Source organism: Gopherus evgoodei, chromosome 6, assembly GCF_007399415.2.
Source record: "Gopherus evgoodei ecotype Sinaloan lineage chromosome 6, rGopEvg1_v1.p, whole genome shotgun sequence".
NCBI lineage: Eukaryota > Metazoa > Chordata > Testudines > Testudinidae > Gopherus > Gopherus evgoodei.
The window spans coordinates 7,197,189-7,221,227 of record NC_044327.1 but is presented as its reverse complement, the minus strand read 5'-3'; the positions used below and the strand labels follow the sequence as shown (position 1 = coordinate 7,221,227).

The 24,039-nt window shown below is 47.0% G+C and overlaps 1 protein-coding gene across 1 annotated transcript in view; it reads left to right on the top strand.

The window, feature by feature from the left end:
- TRABD2A (TraB domain containing 2A) overlaps positions 1–24,039 on the top strand; it is a 107,856-nt gene that overhangs the window by 50,511 nt on the left and 33,306 nt on the right. The window contains exons 3-4 of the mRNA XM_030566756.1: positions 13,943–14,089; positions 18,706–18,880. Of these exons, the coding sequence (XP_030422616.1) occupies positions 13,943–14,089; positions 18,706–18,880 (322 nt within the window). The remainder of the gene's footprint in view (positions 1–13,942; positions 14,090–18,705; positions 18,881–24,039) is intronic.

Genomic DNA, 24,039 nt, shown 5'->3' with positions numbered 1-24,039 from the left:
GATACATTACTGGCATTTGGCCTTTGCAAGCCGTTTTTAAAGGAAATTAGCCAAAGGAGCTGCTGAACCATTGACAACTATTGCTGAAGAGTCTGAGTAAGTCAGGGAGGGTTCAAAAGACTGAGGATAAAAAGCAACTGTGATTGCAATTAATGTGTCACTACAAACCAGACACACTGGGTGGTAATGGACAAGGATGATTTGTCCTGTCCCCCCCACAAATGATACTAAACTGGGAAGTGTTGGGGGCAGGGCTATGGGTCTGAGTTGAGCAGCTCCAGGTGAGCTGAGAGGACATGTTCTGTGTTTATCCCAGTGCCCACTACTTCAGTTGAACAAACCGGCAGCCAGGAGGGAGGTGCTGGGAGGGGGAGAGAGGGGGAGTTGGCTCCCAGTGGGTGATGAGCACTCACTAATTTTTTTCTGTGGGCACTCCAGCCTTGAAGCACCAGCTAAGTCAGTACCTATGGTGCCAGGAGCTGTATAGACACAGCACAGAAAGTCCCTGCCCCGAAGAGCTTACACTCCAAGTTGTGGGGTTACTTCATGGCCTCCCTACAGAGCATAGTTAAGATTGTTTGAGTCACTTAACTGAGCATTTCTTATCTTAGTGTGTTGGGATTTCTTTTGAGTTTAACTCTGAATTTCCTGGGTTTGTAATATTTGGTTTTAGGATAAAGATGCCAGCTTGTGTTGTGTGTGTTTGGTTTTTTTTAACCTGTAAATTGCTGGATGACATGCATGCTCCACCTTACCATCTTAACCATAGATTTTTTTGTTTATTCATTCTATAGAGGTTTGGCTTAGCATGGGAGTTTTCTATCTTGCTCTGAGTCAGGACAAGAGGGACAGTGAAAGGGGAATAATATATCACAATAGTAATACCGACATGTAGGTTGTTTCATGAGTTTAAATGTTCTAGCGTTGCATCTCTTGAGTTATGGATGCATTCACCTGGAGAAAGATGTGGTCGGTTCTGCAGCTGTGCCAGTAGGAGACGCTTTCAGGTGTTTTTGTGTGCACGTGTGTATAGACAATGAAACCTATAGTTACAGTTGCCTGATTCTTTCATTATAAGATAGTTTGCAGTTGCTTAGATCACATGGGCAACCTTTAATTCTAGTATTTACTTCTGAGTGATTGACTTTGCAGGCTTCATGTCCTTTTAATGTCACTTGTTTAGATGTATTTAGCGAGAGAGAGGTTCACTGATAGAGAAAATACATTGTCATTTCTTTTCTCCATCAGTTGTGTTATAAGTTTAAAGCTTGTAAAGCACTTTAAGATACTGGGACAAAAGATACTATATGAATGCAAGACAGTAGTATTATTACAATTATTAACATGAGGTGTACTTAGGGCTAGTCTACACTTACTGTGGATCGATGCTGCCAGGGGTCGATTTGCCAGGTCTAATGAAGACCTGTTAAATTAACCTCAGATCGCTCTTCTGTCGACGCCGGTACTCCACCAGAACGAGAAGCGTAAGGTAAGTTGATGGATAAGTCGAGTTTCTGCCGTCGACCCAGCACAGTGTAGACACCACAATAAGTCGACCTAAGCTATTCACATAGCTGGAGTTGCGTAACTTAGATTGACTTAACCCTGTAGTGTAGACCTGCCCCTAGAAGTGACTTCAGGATACTTACTACTATTTTGGCATAGTCTGTTTTGTATTGTGGACAGACCCTTAAGGGGTATGTGTGTGTGCGTGTCTCTCTCTCTCTCTCTCTCTCTCTTTTTTTTTAATAAATCCGATTCTAACCCTGAAAAACAAATTGGATAAGGGAAAGTGTTGCTTTTCTCTCAGCTCTTCTCTTTGTTGTTAGGGTGGCAGCGGGGTGTATTCCGTCTGGTGCGATATCCCGCATGGTACATCAGGTGCAACATAAGGCCGGGAAATGGTTTGGAAGGGGATGTCTAATAGCACACTTATACTCAGACCGCCTGCAGAGTTCCGGTAGCTCTCTGAATGAAACTCCTACACAGGCTCCTGCTGTCTCCATGCCTTGAGTGGGTTTGCAGGGTTACTTGCTGTTGCTGGAAAGTTCAGGTTCCAGGCTTTGAGAAGGGCACTCCCAGCCTTTTGCTTCAAAGGGAGTTGAGATGCAGCCACAGCACATCTAAGAAGTGCGTTGCATCTAAGCGAGGCGCCCTGCTTTCTTCTCAGCACTCAGTTTGAGCCATTACCATGACAAAGGAGGATTATTGACTTTCATTGCCATGATGCCTTTGATTCGAGGCTCGCTTTGATTCGGGGCGGCTGTGCTTACTTGCACAGAGGGACCAGTCCCCTTCAGGTGAAGAGGGAGAAGAGAAATGAGCGCAGGACTCAATTGAGTGGGTGACGGCAACCAATGCCATGAGTTGCTGAGAAGGGACGCCAAAGCAGCCGCAATGGCTTAAGACAGTTAAAAGCAAATTGTCTGGCTGAGTGGGCCCGTAGCAAGGAAGATGCTCCCCCAAACTATAATTCAAGGGGTTGAATGCCCCTCAAAACTGAGAGCTGAGAAAAAACCCCAGAAGATGAGGCAAATGATCGAACAGATGTGAGCGCTTTTGTTGCGAAGACTTGGAGGCTAGCGGGATGGCGATAGGCTAATTTGAGTCGCATAATGCCAGGTTCCTTTCATATGCAGAGCAGCGCTTTGATCTGGGCTGGATGAAAGTGCTGAAAAGTGGAGAGGATGGCAGGGGGTCTTTTGTCTTTGACAAAAAAGGCATCTGCTGGGCTCTAACCCCCTCTTCCCCACCCCTTTAGCCTAGCAGGCTGTTCCAACAATGCCCGCAAAGGGGACAAGTGTCTTCTGACAGCTGAAGAAATCTCAGGGAGGAGAAAGACTAGCAGCAATATATATACACCAGAGAGCTTAATCGATTTTTTCCACAGTACAAAAAGATGGGGGGCAGGGGAAGAGAAGAGAGACAGAGATCTCAGTGGAAATGAGAGGTGGGGGGGACCTTTCTAATAAACTTGTTACTTTTGTTCTCGGAATACATCTTTTCAGGAGATGCTTTGATGCTGGTGTGAATGCACTTGATGGAAAGTGGTGTTTGTGGGGGTGGGTTGGGGTAGGGGGGAAGAGGAATATTTCTGAAAGAAGGATAAACTTGGAGTGATTTCCTGTGGATCTCAATGCAAGGAAGATTTAATATTATACAGTATGATGCAAGAGACACTCGGAGAACAGAACTCTACCTTATGTACCATTGGTTTGCAAAATCAAGCTTAACACAAACAGCTGGCTTAATTGAAACACTCCCTAGCCATGCAGAATTAATTGTAAAGGTCTCTTGCAATTTACTGTTGCAAATTTCTGTCAGGCTTCCCCCTCTGCTCCCTTTTCTAACAGTGTACAGTAGCTCAGTTTCCTGCTTGCTGCAGGGGATTTTAACTTGGTGCCAACATCCAATTCAAAGGCTCTAGATCAACTGGGGGCCTGATTCCAGTTGCTTACTTGTCTTACCCCTGTGTAAGTCAGCAGAACTATTCCTGCTTTAGTATACCTGGTAAGTGAGATGAGACTGAGGGCTGGTCCACACTATGGGGGGGAAATCGATCTTAGATACGCAACTTCAGCTACGTGAATAACGTAGCTGAAATCGAATATCTAAGATCGGATTACTCACCCGTCCACACCGCGCGGGACCGATGTTCGCAGCTCTCCCTTTCGATTCCGGAACTCCGTTGGGGTTGATGGAGTTCCGGAATCGATATAAGTGCGCTCGGGGATTGATATATCGCGTCTAGATTAGACGCAATATATCGATCCCCGAGCAATCGATTTTAACCCGCCGATACGGCAGGTAGTCTGGACATAGCCTCAGACCCTGACAGTCTAATTACTGTCAGCTTCCCAGATCAGCACTTTGTCATAGGACTAATGTGTTCTCTTAGGGCTTGGCTACACTTGCAGATGTAGAGCGCTGTGAGTTAAACCAGCAGGGAATGCGCTGCCGTGTGTTCACACTGACAGGTGCAAGCGCACTGGCATGGCCACATTTGTGGCACTGGCAGCTGCATTGGGAGTGGTGCATTATGGGCAGCTATCCCACAGAGCACCTCTTCCCATTCTGGCACTGTGGTTTGTGGGAAGGGGGTGAGGGTGTGGGGCATTCTGGGTCCTGTCCCAGTGCCCTATGATGCATCGCTTCACATCCCAGCAATCCCGGTGCTTCTGTCCACATTTATTGCCACCTTTCAACATTTCACACTTGTGCGCTCTGTCTTCCCTTTCGGTCTGCGCTAATGATCCCGAAGTGCTGAGGAATATGCTGATGGGTCTTGCCAACACATCACGTTTGGCAGTCGAGTTGCTCCTTAAGCTATAAACAATTGACAGTGAGGAGTCCTACCATGATATCAACTCAAGTAACGCATACGACACAAGATTGCTTGTGGCATTCACGGACATGCTCACTACGGTGGAACACCGCTTTTGGGCTCAGGAAACAAGCAATTTGGTGGGATCACATCGTCATGCAAGTCTGGGATTATGAGCAGTGGCTGCAGAACTTTCGGACGAGAAAAGCCACTTTCATGGGACTGTGTGAGGAGCTTGCCCCCACCCTTCTGCACAAGGACATGAGATTGAGAGCTGCCCTGATGGTGGAGAAGTGGATGGCTATTGCAATCTGGAGCTGGCAACTCTAGACAGCTACTGATGGGTCGCTAATCAGTTTGGAGTAGGAAAGTCAACTGCTGGAATCGTGTTGATACAAATTTGCAGGGTCATTAATCGCATCCTGCTCAGAAGACCCGTGACTCTGGGTAACGTGCATGATATTGTGGCTGGCTTTGCACAAATTGGTTTCCCTAACTGCAGAGGGGCAATAGATGGGATTCATATTCCAATTCTGGCACCAGGCCACCTAGCCTCTGAATACATAAATCAGAAGGGATATTTCTCTCTGGTTCTCCAGGCGCTTGTGGATCACCGTAGGCATTTCATTGACATTAACGCAGGCTGGCCTGGAAAGGTGCATGACACACGCATCTTTCGGAAAACTGGCCTGTTCAGGAAGCTGCAAGTAGGGACTTTTTTCCCAGACCAGAAGATCACCGTAGGGGAAGTTGAAATGCCCACTGTGATCCTTGGAGACCCAGCTTACCCTTTAATGCCGTGGCTCATGAAACCCTGCGCGGGGAGCCTTGACAGCAGCAAGGAGTGGTTCAACAACAGGCTGAGTTGGCGCCGAATGACCGTGGAGTGAGCTTTTGGCTGTTTAAAGGGCCATTGGTGCTCTTTGTATGGGAAGCTGGACCTCGCCGATGACAACATCCCCATGGTTATATCTGCGTGCTGTATCCTCCATAACATTTGTGAAGGGAAGGTGAAAGATTCACTCAGGCATGGACCTTGGAGGTTCAACACCTGGAGGCTGAATTTGAACAGCCAGAGAGCAGGGCTATTAGAGGGGCCCAGCACGGGGCTGCAAGGGTTAGGGATGCCTTGAGGGAGCAATTTGAGGCTGAAAGCCACAAGTAATGTCTGGTGCCCTGCACAGGAGTGAAGTGCAGTGGTTCCAATGTTAGCAGGAATTTCTGCTTGCTACACTGACTTGCAGTGCCTGTTGCTTTCCTGGGCTAAGATATCTTTTACTTAATGCAATAATAGAGAATGTTTTCAAAGCCAAAAAATCCATTTATTTAAAAGACAATGCATTTATTGAAAAGAAATACAGTTGTTAGGAAACAGATGGCAAGGGGGTGGGGTGGGGAACGGTTCAATCACAGATTTCCGTATGTCTTGTTATCATACTCAGCCTTCCTGTCTGGAGTGCTGTGCAGTGAGTGATGCATGGTGATGGGGGTTGAGTGCAGAGGGTAAGGGTCGTAGTTTTCAGGGCTGGGTGGTGAAGCTACAGGTGTTGGAGGCAGCTGGTGGCAATAAGAACCTGGATGTTGGGGAAGGTGGGTTCGCGGTGACATGGGGGCACAAGGGACAGAGTTTTGGGACAAGGGCTGCAGGGGGATTGGGCATGGTAGTGGTCCGCCTGCATGGCTACAGGCGCCTGGATCAAGTCCGCTTGGTGCTTCATAATGCTAATCAGCTGCTCTGTGCTTTGGTGCTGGCGCTCCTCATTCTGCTGGCAGAGTCTCCTTTAACTCTCCCTCCACTCCTGTGCTTTTAGATTCTCGTTAAATGACGGCTGCATGACTTCATGCAGTAGGTCCTCTTTGCTTCTACGTGGCCTCTTCCTAATTCTTCGGAGTCTTTCGACCGGTGATAACACGGACGGCTGAGATCTCAAGGTTGCATCTGTAAAGGTAAAATGCAACACTTAACAGAGGCAGGATTGTTCACACCAGACAGAGCAATGATTCACCCATCTTAAAGACAAGCACAGTCTACACAATAGCATAATTTTCCCATCCCAAAGCAAGCGCACATAACCCACGGGAGACCCAAAATGGTGAGTAAGCACAGGGTCAAGGGGGGCTGATTGTTTCAGGTCTGTACTGTCCTCTGGGTTTCTGTGCCTTGGGGAGAGCCAACAGCTGCAGGGGGCCCCTATACTGAACACTATCCCCACATTTTCCACAAGAGTTCGTCCTGGAAGATATCTTGCTGCTGTGGGTGACCTGGGAAGCAAGGGAGGGTCTTCTACTATAATGCAGCTTCCACCCTGGCCTATATTCAGCTTCCGCCCTGGCCCATATGCAACAATGATCCCCCCGCCCATCACGGCACAGTGGTGCGGACATGTTAGCCTGACTGGGAGAAGGAGCACAGTAGCTCTCCCAAGGAACCTGCACAATCGGGTTGCCCAACTTTTCATGAGACCTTTGAAGAGATCACTGAGGCTGATTACCGCAATGTGAGAGATCAGATCAACGCCCCATTCCGCATCTAAGCATGCATGCAGCCCTGACCCTCCTCGCCCCAAGAGCCCACATCCAATAACTTCCTTCCCAAAATAAAAGCCGCTTACCAGGCACCTCCTCTGGTGTTTTGTCCTTCCCCAAGCACTGGTTGCTGTGACTGGGTACCTTCCTCCTGGCTTGAACAGCTCCTGGCTGCATGCATCTTGGGATGCCAGGATGTCTTCCTCCTCCTCAGCACCCTCGCTCCCGCTTTCCTCCTCCTCCTCCTGCCTTGTTGAACTGGGCTCTGAAGTGTCCATGGTGGTCCTCGGAGTGGAGGTGGGGTCACCCCCCAGTAGTGCGTCCAGCTCTTTGTAGAAACGGCAGGTCATGAGGGCAGCACCGGAGCAGTTGTTTGCCTCGCAGACTTTGCGGTTGGCATTCCACAGCTCCTTCACTTTAACCCTGCACTGCAGTGTGCTCGGTCATGGTCCCTTTCCATCATGTCCCTTGATATCTGCTCAACGGTATCGTAATTCCTATGGCTGGAGCGCAGCTGGGACTGGACAGCCTCCTTCCCCCAAAAAACTGATGAGGTCCAGCACCTCGCCATTGCTCCATACTGGGGATCGCCCGGTGGGTGAAGGCATGGTCACCTGGAGAGATGCACTGAGAGCACTCCACACCTGGCTGAGCAAACAGAAAGGGGAATTTAAAAATTCCCAGAGCATTTAAAGGGCGGGTCTGATGGTTGGTCACTTGAGGGCAGGGCAGTAGAGTTCAAAGTGATGACTAGAGTGGCTAGAACAGGCATTGTGGGACACGTCTGGAGGCCGATCAGAGCACATTGACAGACCAGGGCGTCCACACTGGCACTGCGGCGCTCTAGCCAGAGCGCACCAAGCGTTATGCCTCTCGGGGAGGTGGAGTACCAGGAGCACTTTAGCAGTGGAGTCAGAGCTCTGTATGTGCCTTGCCAGTGTGGACGCGTCGTGAGTTAGAGCGCACGGGGCTGCTTTAAAGCGCTCTAATTCACAAGTGTAGCCATGCCCTTAGTGGTAACACTAGATAAGTTTATCAACTCTGAACCGAGTCAGTCACACAGATTAAACACCTTGAGCACATGAGCTCAGGAATTCTCTTTGCTATGAAATCCCCAGGACTATCAATCATTGACTGTTTACTGAAGATAAACTTTTCAACAGGAGCACCGTTTGAAGCAGCATCTGGTATCGTAAACAGCTGAAATGACACCATTCGCTAACATAATTGTGTGGGTTGAATTTTAGGTGCTGTTCCTTTACAAAGGCACACATGCTACTACAAGGTAACAAAACCCTAGCTTCCTTCGGCAATCTGTGCTGTGTGCTAGCTGCATTGTAACTGTACATGCTTCTTTGATAAACAGGCCACCTTCTACCTCCAACAGATGCCCTCACACAGCTTTAATAGCCTGATGCTGTGAGTATTTTTAGCACTAGCATCATCCGCCCTGCAGTGCACTGGATCCTGGTGCCATGAATTACTGTATGAAATTAGGACTCTGATTCCTACGTATTTGGCATAGCTTGACTTTTCTACCTCCCAGTGCTGCGGGCTTGATCTTGAGTTCCTTTGGCTCCCCCTGATGACAGCAAAGGAATGCTGAAGGTACAGTTGGGTGCCAGGCAAGCAGGAGAGCACACCCTAACTAATAGGCAAATATTGGCTCAGCAGTGGTTCTTTCCTGGAGTATGTCCACACTACCCGCCGGATCAGTGGGTAGCGATCAATCTATCGCAGATCGATTTATCACGTCTCGTCTAGACACAATAATTGATCCCCACCGTGCTCCCCATCTACTCCATAACTCCACCAGGGCTAGAGGCGGAAGCGGAGTTGATGGAGGAGCTGCGGCTGTCAATCCCGCACTGTGAGGACAGGAGGGAAGTTGAAATGAGATACATCAACTTCAGCTACGCTATTCTCGTAGCTGAAGTTGCGTATCTTACATTCCTCCCACACACACACCCCAACGTAGACCAGCCCTTAATGTCTATCTCAGTACTGTGCAGTGCTGTAGCTTAGATGGTTGGAACTAAAATGGGGGTGTTGCTTCCTGGAAAGTAAAAATTGGGAAGGAATTGTTTAGTCCCTAAATGCAAACAAAAGCAGCCAATTGAGGCCAATGTCCCCAGCCGCAGAGTTGGTTTCCAGTGTTCGATAAAGCAGTACTTGCCTGGGTGCCTTTTGCAGAAAGGACAAGGCATGAGACACCTAATTCCCATTAAGATTGAATGGGAATTGCGCATCCAGAAATCTTATCCCAGAGCTTTAAATGTTCTTCTAGCTGAAATATGGAATATCTGATTAGAATAGCAAAAGGGCTTTTCCACTCCTACAACCGCGTTACCTCTCTAACAGTCCAGTAGACCCTTACTGATCTTCACACTTCTGTGGTGGACAGCTCCCACATTTCAGAGAAGAGTAGTGAGCCAGGGGTTGTAGTGAATATTTATATTAGGAAGGCTTTGTGAAGTACATCTCAGTGCCCTGTAATAGGTTTGAAAAGATTAAATCTTTATTCTGACAACTATAGTTTTTAGTTTTAAACTGCATCTTTATGGCACAATGTCCTCGCTTGTTGTGGTTGTTGTGTGTTTGCGATCTCCCTGATTCACAAAATTTAATAAGGCCTCCTAGTGGAGATGCACCTTATACCGACAAGAGTGCTTTTGCTGTTACTGTGTATACTAGATCATTGAACAAAATAAGCCATACCAGCCAAAGCACTTTTTTGCTGGTAAAATCGCATCTATACTCGGGCTTATGCCAGTAAAGATCACACTCCTAACTAACATTTCTATACCAGGAAATGTTTAAAGCACTGGCTCTCAACCTTTCCAGACTACTGTACCCCTTTCAGGAGTCTGATTTGTGTTGTGTACCCCCACTTAAAAACTACTTGCTTACAAAATCGGACACAAAAATACAGAAGTGTCACAGCCACATTGTTACTGAAAAATTGCTGCCTTTCTCATTTTTCTCATGTAATGATAAAAGAAATCAATTGGAATATAAATATTGTACTTCCATTTCAGTGTATAGTACATAGAGCAGTATAAACAAGTCATTATCTGTATGAAATTTTAGTTTATATTGACTTTGCTAGTGCATTTATGTAGCCTGTTGTAAAACTAGGCAAATATCTAGATGAGTTGATGTACCCCCTGGAAGATCTACCACTAGTTTAAAGTGTAGAGCTGGCCTTTGTCTCAGTAGGCCCCCTCTAGTCTTTAGCGTCAATTAGGGCTTGCCTATACAGGAAATTAAACCCGATGAACCAGAAGTGTGAAATTAAAGGACCTTAGTTAAAGCTCCTGAAATCCCAGGGTGGACACACTTGTTCAGAAGTGTCCTTAATCCACTTCAATGTTCTTCCAAAGCGAATTAAGCGAAAGGAAACTAAGGCCATTTAACTTCTGAATGAGAGCATCCACGGAGGGTTTAATGAATTTTAACTACGGGGACATCTACATTACAGCCAGGGGTGTGCATGGCAACTCATGTGGACATACCCATAGTTATAATCTAGCTAGTTATGCCCTAGCTAACCTGCTAAAAATAGAAATGAAGATGCCCCATCTCACCTCCCTCCCCCGACCCCACTGGGTACGTGCTTGCTTGTGCAACTCACACGGAAGTCTGTACCACAGCGTCCTCGCCTCTGTTTTTAGCAAGCTAGCTAGCGTACAGCTGCCGCAGCTGTGTCTGCACGAGTTGCGATCCACAAGATGGCTGCAGTGTAAACTACCCTGAGGCACTTTAAATTCAGGCCTTTAGTTAACCCAGTTTAACTTTCTTGAACTTCCCCAGGGGGACATGCCCTTAGCAGGGTGCTATTGGTGTGAGAAACAGAATTCCTGCAGTACCTGAAATAGGTGGGCACTAAGTGCTGGTTTTGTGTCTTGAGGAATGAAACAGATAGACACAATCTAGACTAATACACTGATGTAACATGTTCTTTGTGGGTAGGTATCAGGTTTGGTTGTAGTGAAGACAACATCATTTCACATTATGTGAACATAGCTCTGTAACTTCTGCACTCCCCTTCGTTGACCCAAAGGCAGGTACATACAGTGGGGAGGGACAAACTGACATGATTAAATCCCATGTTCCCAGTGTCTTATAATCTTGACATTTGGTATATGCATCCATGGACCTCTGAGCACAGGCTGGGGAAACCTTTACATTTTCCATCAAAGATCACCAGTCCAACAGTTTACAAAAAACAATATTAATGTCTTCTGTGAGGCATTGATGGTGCTTATGAGATCTCTAGTTTGGAGGAATTAAGGCCACCTGAGGTCACTGGTTCTATTCATAGAATCATAGAATTTCAGGGTTGGAAGGGACCTCAGGAGGTCACCTAGTCCAACCCCATGCTCAAAGCAGGACCAATCCCCAACTAAATCATCCCAGCCAGGGCTTTGTCAAGCCTGACCTTAAAAACCTCTAAGGACGGAGATTCCACCACCTCCCTAGGTAACCCATTCCAGGGCTTCACCACCCTCCTAGTGAAAAAGTTTTTCCTAATATCCAACCTAAACCTCCTCCACTGCAGCTTGAGACCATTGCTCCTTGTTCTGTCATCTGCCACCACCGAGAACAGTCTAGATCCATCCTCTTTGGAACCCCCCTTCAGGTAGCTGAAAGCAGCTATCAAATCCCCCCTCATTCTTCTTTTCTGCAGACTAAACAATCCCAGTTCCCTCAGCTTCTCCTCATAAATCATGTGCTCCAGCCCCCTAATCATTTTTGGTGCCCTCCGTGGGACTCTTTCCAATTTTTTCACATCCTTCTTGTAGTGTGGATTTTAGCCAAGGTAGTTGTCAAAGAGGGAGTAATGGTGCTGCATGGGCCATGCTGGTACCCACTTCCATCTGAAAGGCAGACTGCTATCAGGTAGCATTCAGAGATCACTATTTACATACTGCCATAGTGGGCATGGATAAAAAATTTCTTCTGGGCAGGGACATTTGTAAAAAAAACAATCTCTCTGTGGCGTGCATGGATATGTTTATATACATGGATGCATAAAACACCAAAACTCATCACACAATACTCAAATTATTATTTGTAGTCTCATGCTGCCTCAGAATCCTAGTCCTCAACCTGTACCCTAGTGTGGTGGGAGTTGTACAAACACAAAGCAAAAAGACAGTCCCAGCCCCGGAGAATTTACAATCAAGTATAAGACAAGTGACAACAGATGGATACAGAGACGAGGGAGTACAAGGAAATAGTGAAACGATACTGGGCAGTCTGATCAGCAGTGGTCAGAATAATATTACAGTCGTGCCAAAGTCAGGAACTGGACAAGTTCTTTCTCTGAGTGGTGTTACACTTCACCACCTTGCACATCCCGTAGATTTGATATTAACAATATTAAATTTATCCTAATCCTCTTTACTTACTTGGTATTCTGATGAATTTGGTATTTTGGTACTTTTGTTTTATTTAGAAAAAAAATGAATAAAAATATTAAAAACACCCAATATGAATATCTCTATCTTTAGTTCATGCGGTTGAAAAGCATCAGTAGCTCTAGATGCTTTTTGCAGTACCTGAAATGAACAACAAGCAAGAATAAATTCCACACAGTACATGGCACAAAGCCACTCAGGTTGGAATAATTCTCCCCATATCTAGCCAGGTACGTCCTTCAACCCGCCTTCTGCTCCAAAGGCAGAGAGGATGAGCTTTGCAGACTGTCCTGAAGGCTAACAAATCTAGCCTCTCTCACTGCAAGGGGACCAGTCCAGAGCTGATGTATCCTCATGGGAAAAGGCCCCACCCCTTTAAACCAGGGGCCTGTCAGCTTGAGCACCTCTGCTAATAGCAGCTGCCCTGGTGCCAGAGGAAAGGAAAGAGAAGGGTGTTACAGGGGCTTTTTGTCTTTAGCTGATTTGCTCTTATGTCAGCTCAAGTCATTCCTATTGGGTACAGCAGAGGCGTGTAAAGGGCTGAGTGTCTCGGAGGCAGAGGGATTTAGGGGCTGGGATAAAGAGGTCTTGTAGAGGGAACCATAGGGAACAACCAAGCTTGGGAGCAAGGTAAGGCTGTAGACAATTGTTTCTTGGTTATATTAACAATAAAGGCAAACCTCCAGAAGAGAGGAATGTTTTCTCTTACCCAGTGTGTATGCACTGTGTTCAGAGCAGTTAGAGGGTCTCTCAGGTGCCAAATCCATTTAGGGCTTCTGTAGCCCCAAACCACCAACTGAAACTCAATCAGGCAGCCAATGCAGACTGTAGGCACTGTCGTTACGTGCTCTCTAAGGCCCTAATTCAGGGAAACATCCGTGTTAAGGACAGCTCCTAAGCATATATTTCTGTCCCATCAAAATCAGTGACAAGGTTGAGCTCAAGCCATATTCTTAAGTGCTTTCCCGAATTTAGATTTAGGTGAAGCCCTGCTTGGTGCGGAATACAACTTCTTACTCCTGGTTCTGAATGGCCCCAAGCGGAAGCCCGAAGCAGAGAGAGTGTTTCTACAGAGGTCTAGTCGTGAGGTGGTAAAGGCATTTTAACTCCAGCAAGGGCTGCACCCAAAAGAACCAGTAGTCCTCTTCTCACCAGGTGCTCTTGGCCTCAACTGCTGTTTGAGCAGCCCAGGATCTAGAAAGACATCACCCTCCCAAGCTGCATACCTGGGTAGCAAACGGTCCCTCAGTCTGTAGTGCTGGCCCTTCTGTTTTCTGTCTGCTGCTCTATCTCCATGGGTTGCACCTCAGTCTGCTAGCCCTTACCCTGGCCCTGATCTCCAGATACTGAGTCACTCGTCCTATTGCATCCCCCCAAGATGTGTAGAGGTGCCACAGTGTGCATCTCCTCTCCTAAGCCCAACAGCCTCCTGTATTTGAGTGAGCAGGAGGGGGAAGCAGGATAGACGCACCCCGACATAGCAGGGTATCTGTTATTTCTGATGTGTAAATGGCTGTACCTCTGCAGGAAAGGTGGGTGGTGAAGTATGTGGATTACCACACTTGGAGTGGGAGTAGAGCTGAAGGTTCTTGTTCATATTGATCTTCACAACAAGTGAGTTAAGCACTTATAAGGAACTCTGTCTTTTCCTCCTCCCTCCCTCCCTCAGGTGATCTTTGCTTTGAATCAGACTCTCTTGCAGCAGGAGAGTCTCCGCGCAGGCAGTCTCCAGACCCCCTATACGACAGAGGACCTTATCGAGCATTACAACTGTGGGGACCTCAACTCCATCATCTTCAGCCATGACACTTCTCAAGTGAGTCTTGCCGCTGCACTCCCTCCTATTTCCCACCTGTTCCCGATGGCCAGAGAATTCCCTGGTTCTGTTAGTGTCCTTCAAAGGACAGCGCTGCTTCCACTCCAAAAAGGTCCGAGTATTGTTACCAATAAGTGGAACCACTTATTGTTCTGTTTGGTGTCAGAGAAGCGGGAAGGGGGAGAAATGAGGGGGATGTTTCAAATGATTGTGCCTTCCTTCTTGTCAGGCTGTCCCTGATTTGGATTTTTGGGGGGTTCCATTCCTCTTAGTCTGAACCTTTTCTTTTCTTGCAACATGAGAGAGTTAAAAGCTTTGCTCAGGAGTCCAGCCAATCCAAGCATACTAACTAGTGTTAGTGTGACCGGTTACAGCAGCAACACCTGGGCTCCCAGCATGCAAGGGGTTAACGCAGGCTTCCCTTGCATAGGTGTGCTGAGGAGGGGCTGTACACTTCAGTGTTTGCCAGGCTGGATATACAGGTATATATGTTCTCCTCCCCACTCCACCCGTCCCGTCACCCCTGGTGGAGGTGCAATTTATAGAGGCAAAAGCATGCAGTAGAGCATAAACCATTTCCCCAAGCAGAACTGGCTATACTGGCAAATGGACATTGTTGCTGGTATAACTGCACGTACAGTAGGGATTTAACTGTGTTGGTCAGGGGGGTGATTTCTTTCACCCTCCTAACTGACACAGCAATGCTGGCAAAACCTCCTGGTGTCGACCAGGCTTGAGAGGGTATGTCTACACTGCATCTGGGTGTGACCCTCCCAGCCCAGGGAGACAGACCCGTGCAGGCTAGTCTGCTTCAGATAGCCGCGTGGATGTTGTGGCTCTGGTGGAGACGTGATCTAGCCGCCCGAGCTCAGACCCAGGGGCATGGGTGGGCGCGACAGCCCGAGCTCTCACCCAAGCTCCAATGTCCACACTGCTAATTTTAGCATGCTAACTTGTCAGTTGGGTGGTTTGTTTTATACTGCAAAGCTTTGCCCTGGTTGAACACTCCTTTGCTGCTCCACTGCCATGTATTCTGCACAGCTCTCCCTCCTACAGGTTGCAATTATTTATCTGTTAACACTTTGCCCCCTTCAGCCTAGAACCGCAGGGCCCACTTGCCCTCTCCCTGGGGTGGTGGAACCAGTGCAATGGAGAGGAGAATCAGGCCATAAGGGTTCTTTCCTGGTGGGGAGTTAAGAATTATCACCCCCATCCTACAGGCGGGGAGAATCAGGCAGCAAGAGATTCGTGGCCTGTGTTTCAAAGGTGCTGAGCAACTTCTGTCTCCCGTGGATTTGATTTGCACTTGTTGGCTCTCAGCACCTGGGATAATCAGGCACTGTGGGACTTGCCCAAGATGACGCAGCAGGTTGTTGGCAGAGGGCCAGATTCTGCATGTGAGAGCACTGCTCTAGATCCAGAGAAATGTCAGTCAAATTACAGCTGATTTACACAATGGGCCAGATGCTGATCCTGGTTTTGTCAGTCAGGAACAGGACAAAGATCCTCCCAGTCTGCTTCTCTAACCGCTAGCTCACACTGTCTTTCCTTAAATAGGCCCCTTCTCAAACGTGGGTAAAGATTGCTAACAGGCTGACTTGAGTGGCTGCTTTTCTCTCCAGCCAGTACCAGAACATACTCTGTCCTATGCTCTGGCTTGTTGCTTGTAGGCAGTGAAGTCTTCCCTGGCCTTTCCTTTGAAACAAACAGGATGTCTGACAGTTTAATTTTAGCAGCAGTGCTCCGAAAGGTCACTTTTTTATTTTTTAAAGGCCCCTCTGGCATCAGGCTGGGTAAGGGAAGAGGCAGGTTAGTCCCAGTGGAGCGTAGGCACAGGCTTTTTGTGCAAATAGTGACCCTTGTGTGTGAGCCTCACTTTGGCACCTATGTAACACGGGACAAATCACAAGCATTTTAATGCCTGTATTTCCCCACCTTGGCAATGGGGAGGGTAGTCACTTCCTCACAGTGGTGGCTCATGGATTGGCTGCTTCATATTTGTCAAGCCCTTTGAGCTCCTTAGATTGTTTGCACTTCTATAGCACATGCAGTTTTTATATATATTCCTGTCACTGTTGCGTTTGTATCGGAGCCCTGTCTCGGGACGGGGCATGCTTTGCATTTAACCCCGCTCTTTCATAGCCTAGTTATTTGGTGAAGCCTTGCAGCGGCAAAGAGGTGTCTAAGAGGACATCTTGAAAGCATAAGGGGGGGAGGGATTACATAGGAGGGCAGAAGGGTGTATATGGCCTGATTTGTGTATAGTTTTTGTATTGGTGTAACTGTTAGTTAATCTATAATCTGTTAGTTAATAATTATCCCAGTGCAATCCTGCATGCAACTAGTATGGGTGTGTAAAAGTGTTTTATAGCAGTATAGCCGTTCCACTTCCCATATGGGAATAGCTATATTGGTATAATCATAGAATATCAGGGTTGGAAGGGACCTCAGGAGGTCATCTAGTCCAACCCTCTGCTCAAAGCAGGACCAATCCCCAGATTTTTACCCCAGTTCCCCAAATGGCCCCCTCAAGGATTGAACTCACAATCCTGGGTTTAACAGGCCAATGGTCAAACGACTGAGCTATCCCTCCCCCCTGCATCCACCTGCTGGGGACTGAGTTAATGCTGTACAGCTTTGTAGTGCAGACAAGACCTACATAGGAGAACTGGGATGAAACAAAGAAAGATTGGGTTTGTAGTGAATATTAGGAAAAATGTATGAAGCCACATAGAGTCCGTTGTGGGAACAGTCTCCCAAGCAGTGTGATGGAAGCCCCAGTGCTCTGATACTATACACAACAAGAAAATGGCCTGTACGGAATCATTTGGCCTTGTCAGGGTGGTGGCTAGATAACCTCAGACGTTAGACTTCTGATTACATGGGAGTGTGAGGTTCTGCCTAGCAGAGCTGAGTGGAAGGGGTGCCCTGCTGATCTGACATTGCCCTCTGTGGCGGAGCACATTAAGTGGGGGGCGCTGCAGGACTGGAGCTACTGTCACGTTCAGTCTGTTGTGCCACATTGTGAGCATTGTGTGCCTGTCACTGTCTCTTTGTTGTTGCGCACACCTCACCATCGCCCCAGGTGCATTTGCAGCTGAGTGAATTGTTGGCAATGATAATAATAAATAACACCTAGTTCTTATGTAGCATTTTTCCTCCACAGATCTCAAAGCGCTTTACAGAGGAGGTGAACATCATTATCCCTGTTTCACAGATGACTGAACAGATTAGACATGATTATTTTATTAGATTACTGCAGATTACAGACCTTGCTTCCCATCCCGAGGAGAGAACTGCCCTGTTGATACTATGCCACATGTCTCTGAGAGACAAGTTGCCCTTCACCTACATCAGAGTCCTTTTTCTCCACCACATAAAGCTCGCCATCAGAGACAGATTCTGTGTGAGCTGATCAAAGGGTGACCTCCCTGTGGCCCTAATAGTCTAAATCTGTTAAAACAGCAATTCCCAACCAGTTGGACATGATCTGGGAAGTGCTCACACCCCATTGGCGGAGAAATGGCAAACAAAAAACAAAGCCTGCCAAATTCTGTGGAAGCCAATGAGGGGAAGGAAAGAGCAAGAGACTGTCTTCCTCCTGGAACTCCTCACTCTTACAGCACCTGCTGCCCCCCGCCTTGAATCTCGGGGGGTTTGTTTTTTAATCTCCTTCTTCTGAAGCATTAGGGATGGCCTCAGCCGGAGATGGGACTTGGTTGGGGCGGGATGGGGCTCTGAGGTGGCACCGAGCATTCTGTGTCTCAGGTGCTTGGCTGGCTGGTTCTTGCTGGCATGCTCAGGGTCCAACTGATCACCATACATGGGATGGGATCAGGAAGGAATTTCCCCCCAGGTCAGGCTGACCGTGATCTCAGAGGTTTTCAACATTCTCTGCAGCGTGCGGGTGCATTATCTGCGTATGTCTTGCTTCATCGCTGCAGGGGCCTTGGGCACTGGTGCATATTGGTCCCAAAGGATGGCAAAGGATTTGGAGGGGGCGGGGTTGCAGCAGGCAACCATAAGTGGATTTGGGGCTACTGTGAGGGGACTGGGGACCACCTTGTAAATGGTGCACATGGAGCTGGTTGAAAAATGGGAACGTTTTTAATGAAAAAATTGTCCCTTTTTTGGAAAAATGTTGAATTTTTTTTGACCGACTCTAGTTGCTTGTTTATTATTCTCCCCAAGCCAGAGCGGCTTGCAGGACAGCAGGCAAAAGGCTCATGTGACACTGTCCCTGTGATCTTAATCTTGTAACACTTGGGGGGCGTAAGGAAAAGGTATGAAGCTAAAGATGGCCAGTGACAAAAACGGATTTCCTCTAGCCACACAAGCAGGATTCAAGAGCTACCATCTGACAAACCCACAATGTCTGTTTTCTTTGTATCAAGCTAAAACAAATTCAGTTGCACAGGTTATAAAATCACATACTTGGAGAAATGGAGCATTATTAACAAGTCACTGAGAGGGGTTTTTGTCCTGCTGTACGTGCTTTTTGTGGGGGACGAGGGGGAATGCCAGGCGCCTCAGTGCCTGATCTTGACAATCTTCGTCTCCTTGGAATACACCAGTGAAATCGTCATTTCCCACAAAGATTTTTCTTTCTTGCCTAGGTCCCAAATTTCATTAACGCCACCCTGCCGCCCAACGAGCGCATTACCGCCCAAGAGATAGACAGCTATTTCCGCCAGGAGCTCATCTACAAGCGCAATGAGAGGATGGGAAAGCGGGTGAAGGACCTGCTGGAGGAGTACCCCGACAAGAGCTTCTTCTTTGCATTTGGAGCCGGTACGTGCTAGATGAGCTCTTGAATTCGATTACTTTCTTCCTGCGTTTTTACGAACTCTGCTTTCAAGCCCCAGACTCAGTTATAAATCCCCAGGCATAACTCACTACAGGATCAGACCCTTAAAGGCATAACAAACCCTCTTCCCTTAGCTGGTTCTTTAGACATAGGCCTGGTCCACACTATGCTGTTAAACCGATTTTAACAGCGTTAAATCAATTTAACACTGCACCCGTCCACACTACACTGCTCTTTATATCGATTTAAAGGGCTCTTTAAATCAATTTCTGTACTCCTACAAAACGAGAGGAGTAACGCTAAAATCGATATTACTATATCGATTTAGGGTTAGTGTGGACGCAAATCGACGTTATTGGCCTCATTCTTTTACAGTAGCTACCCACAGTGCACCGCTCCAGAAATCGATGCTAGCCTCAGACCACAGACGCACACCACCGAATTAATGTGCCTAGTGTGGACGCTTACAATCGACTTTATAATATCTGTTTTATAAAATCGGTTTAAGCTAATTCGAATTTATCCTGTAGTGTAGACGTACCCATAGACAGTTTATTCAAATTAAAGATCAATGTGAACTCTTTGAAGCTCGCCCTGTAGGCAGGCAGGGTTGTCGATGGTGCATACTTGGTTTACTGCCTCATGCTAGCTTAAGTCTGAAAAGTTAGTTGGTTGATGGGTATCTAATTCAATCAGTAGTGCCAAGACACTTCCAATGAGATTGGGGCCCCATTGTGCTTGCTTTGCATTTGTACTTTTTAGTTATTTTCCTAAGGAGCAATTGATTCTCATTGGTTGGTAATCATTAAAACATGTTTATTTACAACTCAATAGACCCCTGACACTCAGTCTGATACTTCTTTTTGCTAACCAGGAGGATACTGTATATCTAGACACATTTATTTTTATCGTCTTAGAAAATGGTAAATTTTCTTATTTACTAGATGATTGATTTTCTACTCATGATTTGTGTCAAGCTGCATTGGGATTGAAATTGGTATTCAACTAAAAATGCCCCAAACAAGCATTTGCAATTTTTAAAATTATTTGAATAAAACTACATTAACGCTGCTGGATACTAGTTTCTGTGTATGTTTATCAAAACATATTTTGCATTTAAAATTAACTGATTTATTGCAACAAAGTATTATCTGTAGGTAATGTGTTGAACTAACTGTGATCACCACATCCTTCAAGCGTTTAGAACTGCTGGACCATACTGTCACACCTAGTTTTTATTCATAGACTGGAAGAGGAAAACAAACATTCCTGCTTTTTTTTAAACTTTGAATGAACTAGTCATTGAACTGAACTAGTTGAATAAACTGAAATTAAGAAAATATTCTCTCTGCATTTGCAGAGTAAACTACTGCTGTTAAAAACTGGTTTAGCACTTCAACCAACTCTGGTTCCAGTTGCTGAGCCAGTGACTTCCCCCAGGACAGTGGTGGGACTTTCTTTAACACTTGGCAGCAAACATGGAGTGCAAGATTATTTTTGCATTTAATTTAAATGATGTTATTAGATTATAGAGGTGTAGGCCTTAACATAGGTTGTCAATTTCAAATTTAATTTTAAATGTTTATTTTTAATAATCAACCTGTATTTAATTTTAAATAAAAATCTGATCTAAATAAAAAAACCACAACCCTTCATTTTCATACACCCTGGTCCTTGTGCTGAAGAGCTGAGAGTCTAGATAGACAAGACAGGCAGAAGGGAATGCAGTGGGGACAGAAGCACAGAAAGGGGAAATGACTTGGACCAGCCAAGAACAGAGCCCAGGTCTCCTGATTCCCAGTCTAGTGCCCTACCCGCTGCCTCCCAGTTAAATTTGTCTGTAAACCTTACTGGCCACTGAAAAGGGGAATGCAGCTAAAACCACACTCAAGAAGAGCAGCGTCCTGTCAAGCATGAGATGCACATGCCACATTCATCTGCTCAGTGGATGTTCTTCAGTGAGGGTGGAAGGTCTAGATAAGGAAAGGGAAATATTTATCTGAATGCAGGAACAGCATTTACAGTAAGGAGGAATCTCTACACATGCAGCAGGTAGCTCTGGTTACGGGCTGTCTGCTTAGCATAACAAGGATCTCTCACACTGAGTAGGATGGTAATGAAAGGTAGCTGATAGTATCTGTTCAGGCATGCATAAAGATTGCATACATACCATCCTTCTGCACTAATACACTGCTGCCCACAGCTCTCCACCGTGGAGAAAAGTGACTCAGACTAAGGGCTTGGCTACACTTGAGAGTTACAGCGCTGGTGGTGATTTTACAGCGCTGTAACTTACTCCACATCCACACTGGCAAGGCACATATAGCGCTGTATCTCCCTGGCTACAGCGCTGCCTGTACTCCACCTCGACGAGAGGAATAAAGAGAACAGCGCTGCTCTTGCAGTGCTGGGGTGCCAGTGTAAACAGTGATTAATTACTACGCTGTAACTGAAACTGACCTCCATAACCTTCCCATAATGCTTTTTAAGTAAAGATAACACTCTTTGTTTTGTTGTGATGCCTCTCTTTGTTTTGTTGGGAACTCAGGGGCTCCTGGAGCTGCTTACCTAAAAAACAAGCACAGCTACTGTTTGCTCGAGCAGAGGCAGGCAGGGGGATGAATGTCTACAGCTAGTGTTTGCTTGAGGAGAGAAGCAGACCAGAGAGGGGGAGGGGTGTCCGTTTTGGAGCAGCTGCTTATCTGGTCTAAAGGCTATTTGCATTTAGAGAATGAGAGAGGGGTGGGGGAAGGGGTTGAAACTTTTAAAACGATTAAAGGTTGGTGCTGTGTATCTTCAAGTCATTAGAACTTGCAAGGCAGGGAACTGACACAGTGTCAGTTCCAAAAATCCACTCTTTCTGTCTCCCCCACACTCCCTGTCACACTCCACCCCACCCTCCTCTTTTGAAAAGCACGTTGCAGCCACTTGAATGCTGGGATAGCTGCCCTTAATGCACCACTCCTAACACCGCTGCAAATGTGGCCACACTGCAGCGCTGGTAGCTGTCAGTGTGGCCACACTGCAGCGCTTTCCCTACACAGCTGTATGAAGACAGCTGAACTCTCGGCGCTGTACAGCTGCAAGTGTAGCCAAACCCACAGCTTACTTGGGTTAGGGCATTCGGATGTGTGACGCAAGTTCAGACTTTGAATGTGCTGGTATAAATCAGCTGCCAACAGCACTGTCTGAACTCCTGTCGTGTTAGAGCAGCATGTGACTCCCTGATGGGTTCATATTGCTAATGACAGACCATAGATAGGAGACAAACGCCAGCCACAGAAGAAGGCATGAGAAGAGCTAGTCTCTTCCATGTACTGCTCCAGTGATTGGGTCATAACTGAACACTGAATGGCCAACATTCAAATACAAACGAGGTCAGATGGACACAACAGTGAGCATGAAACTAGCCTGTCCCAGAAGCACTGTCCTGGAAGAAGTAATGACCCCCCCAGGAGCAGCACATGCAATGAAATGGGCAGGTATAAACCAGAAATGTAAAGATACCTATTCCTGAGTGTTCTTCCCTATCTTCCATTTTGTTTGTTTATTTTTTCTCTCTCTCACAACTTGTTTACCCAGCAACTTACATGCAGCACGCCAGGGTGTGAATCTACAGCAGGGGTGGGCAAACTACGGCCGGTGGAACAGTCCTGCCCAGCCCCCGAGCTCCTGACTCGAGAGGCTTCCCCCGGCCCCTCCCCTGCTGTTCCCCCTCCCCCACAGGCTCAGTTCTCCCCGCCGCCAGTGCAGTGCTTTTGGCGGCAGGGCTGTGAGCTCCTGGGGCAGCGCAGCTGCAGAGCCTGGCCTGACCCGGTCTCTGTGCTGCGTGGTGGTGGCGGCGTGGCCTGGCTCCAGCTGGGCAGTGTGGCTGCTCCAGGCAGTGCAGTAAGGGAGCAGGGAGCGGGGGGAGGGGGTTGGATAGAGGGCAGGGGAGTTCAGGATGGTCGTCAGGGGGTGGGGGTGTAGATGGTTGGGAGGGAAACCGGGGGGATTGAATGGGGGCAGGGTCCCTGGGGGCAGTCAGGAAGGAGGGGGGTTGGATGGAGTGGTAGGGGGCAGTCAGGGGACAGGGAGTGGGGGTGTATGGATGGGGCAGGGGTCCCAAAGGGGCCGTCAGGGAACGGGGGGGGGGATTGGATGGGGCAGGAGTCCTGGGGGGGAGGCAGATAGGAGGATGCAGCATGGGAGATAAAGAACAAGATGACAAAAATGGAGCCTCTGAGCTGCTAAGAATAAGTGTATTTGCACTAGCAGAGAATCTGGCCCACAGTGGACGGAATGCCTCCAGCAGCACATTTCCATAACAAAATAAAATAAGGGGACGGGGCCACCAGAGAGCCTGGGTGCATCCTCAAGTTGCTGGCTCACGCCAGCATGTCTACACACCGACGTTACCCCTGCAGGTTATGCTGGGCCATGTTATAATAATCATATTTTCACTTGCAGTGTAGACATATCCAAAGAGGGCAAAGTTAAGGTAAATTGGGTGGGGTGCTAGTGAGGGATGCAGGATGAGTGCTCATTTCCAGAGCTTTAAAACATTTGGTTTTTAGAAAGGTGTAGAATGTTGTAAGGAAACCGTAACATTGTTTTTTGGTGTTAACTGCTCTCCACTGAAAAACACTTTCATCTCCTACTCTCTTCTAACGAATCTTTAGTTGGGGCATGGATGGGGTGCTAATAACCTCGCCTCTTTTACCTCCCTTTCCTTTGTATTTGTATTTTTATCCAAATGTCATCAAACCAGAACAAAGTGATAGACCGTGTGGCTTTCAGTGGATTCAAGTGCGGTTTGATGCTTTATTTAGTATAGAAGTTCGTGCAAAAAACTAGCATTAGTGCAGTGTTGCGGGTAAGACTAAAGCAGTCAGAAGAGAGGAAATGCAGAGTTAATAGGAAAAGCTTAGCTTTAGCTCTTCTCTCTGTATCGTGCCGTAAAATATAACCTCACCTTGTATTATGAATATATGTTGACCTTTTAATTGCATAGGCCTTGATGGAGGGTAGTGGGTAAAGATGGACCCTGCACAGCTTCACTGACATCAGTGGATTCTGCACAGGTCAACATTAGCCAATCTCCATACAAAATCGTGGCTGTAAATTCCAATTTCTTATGCTATGCCACATGTTGTGAGTTAAG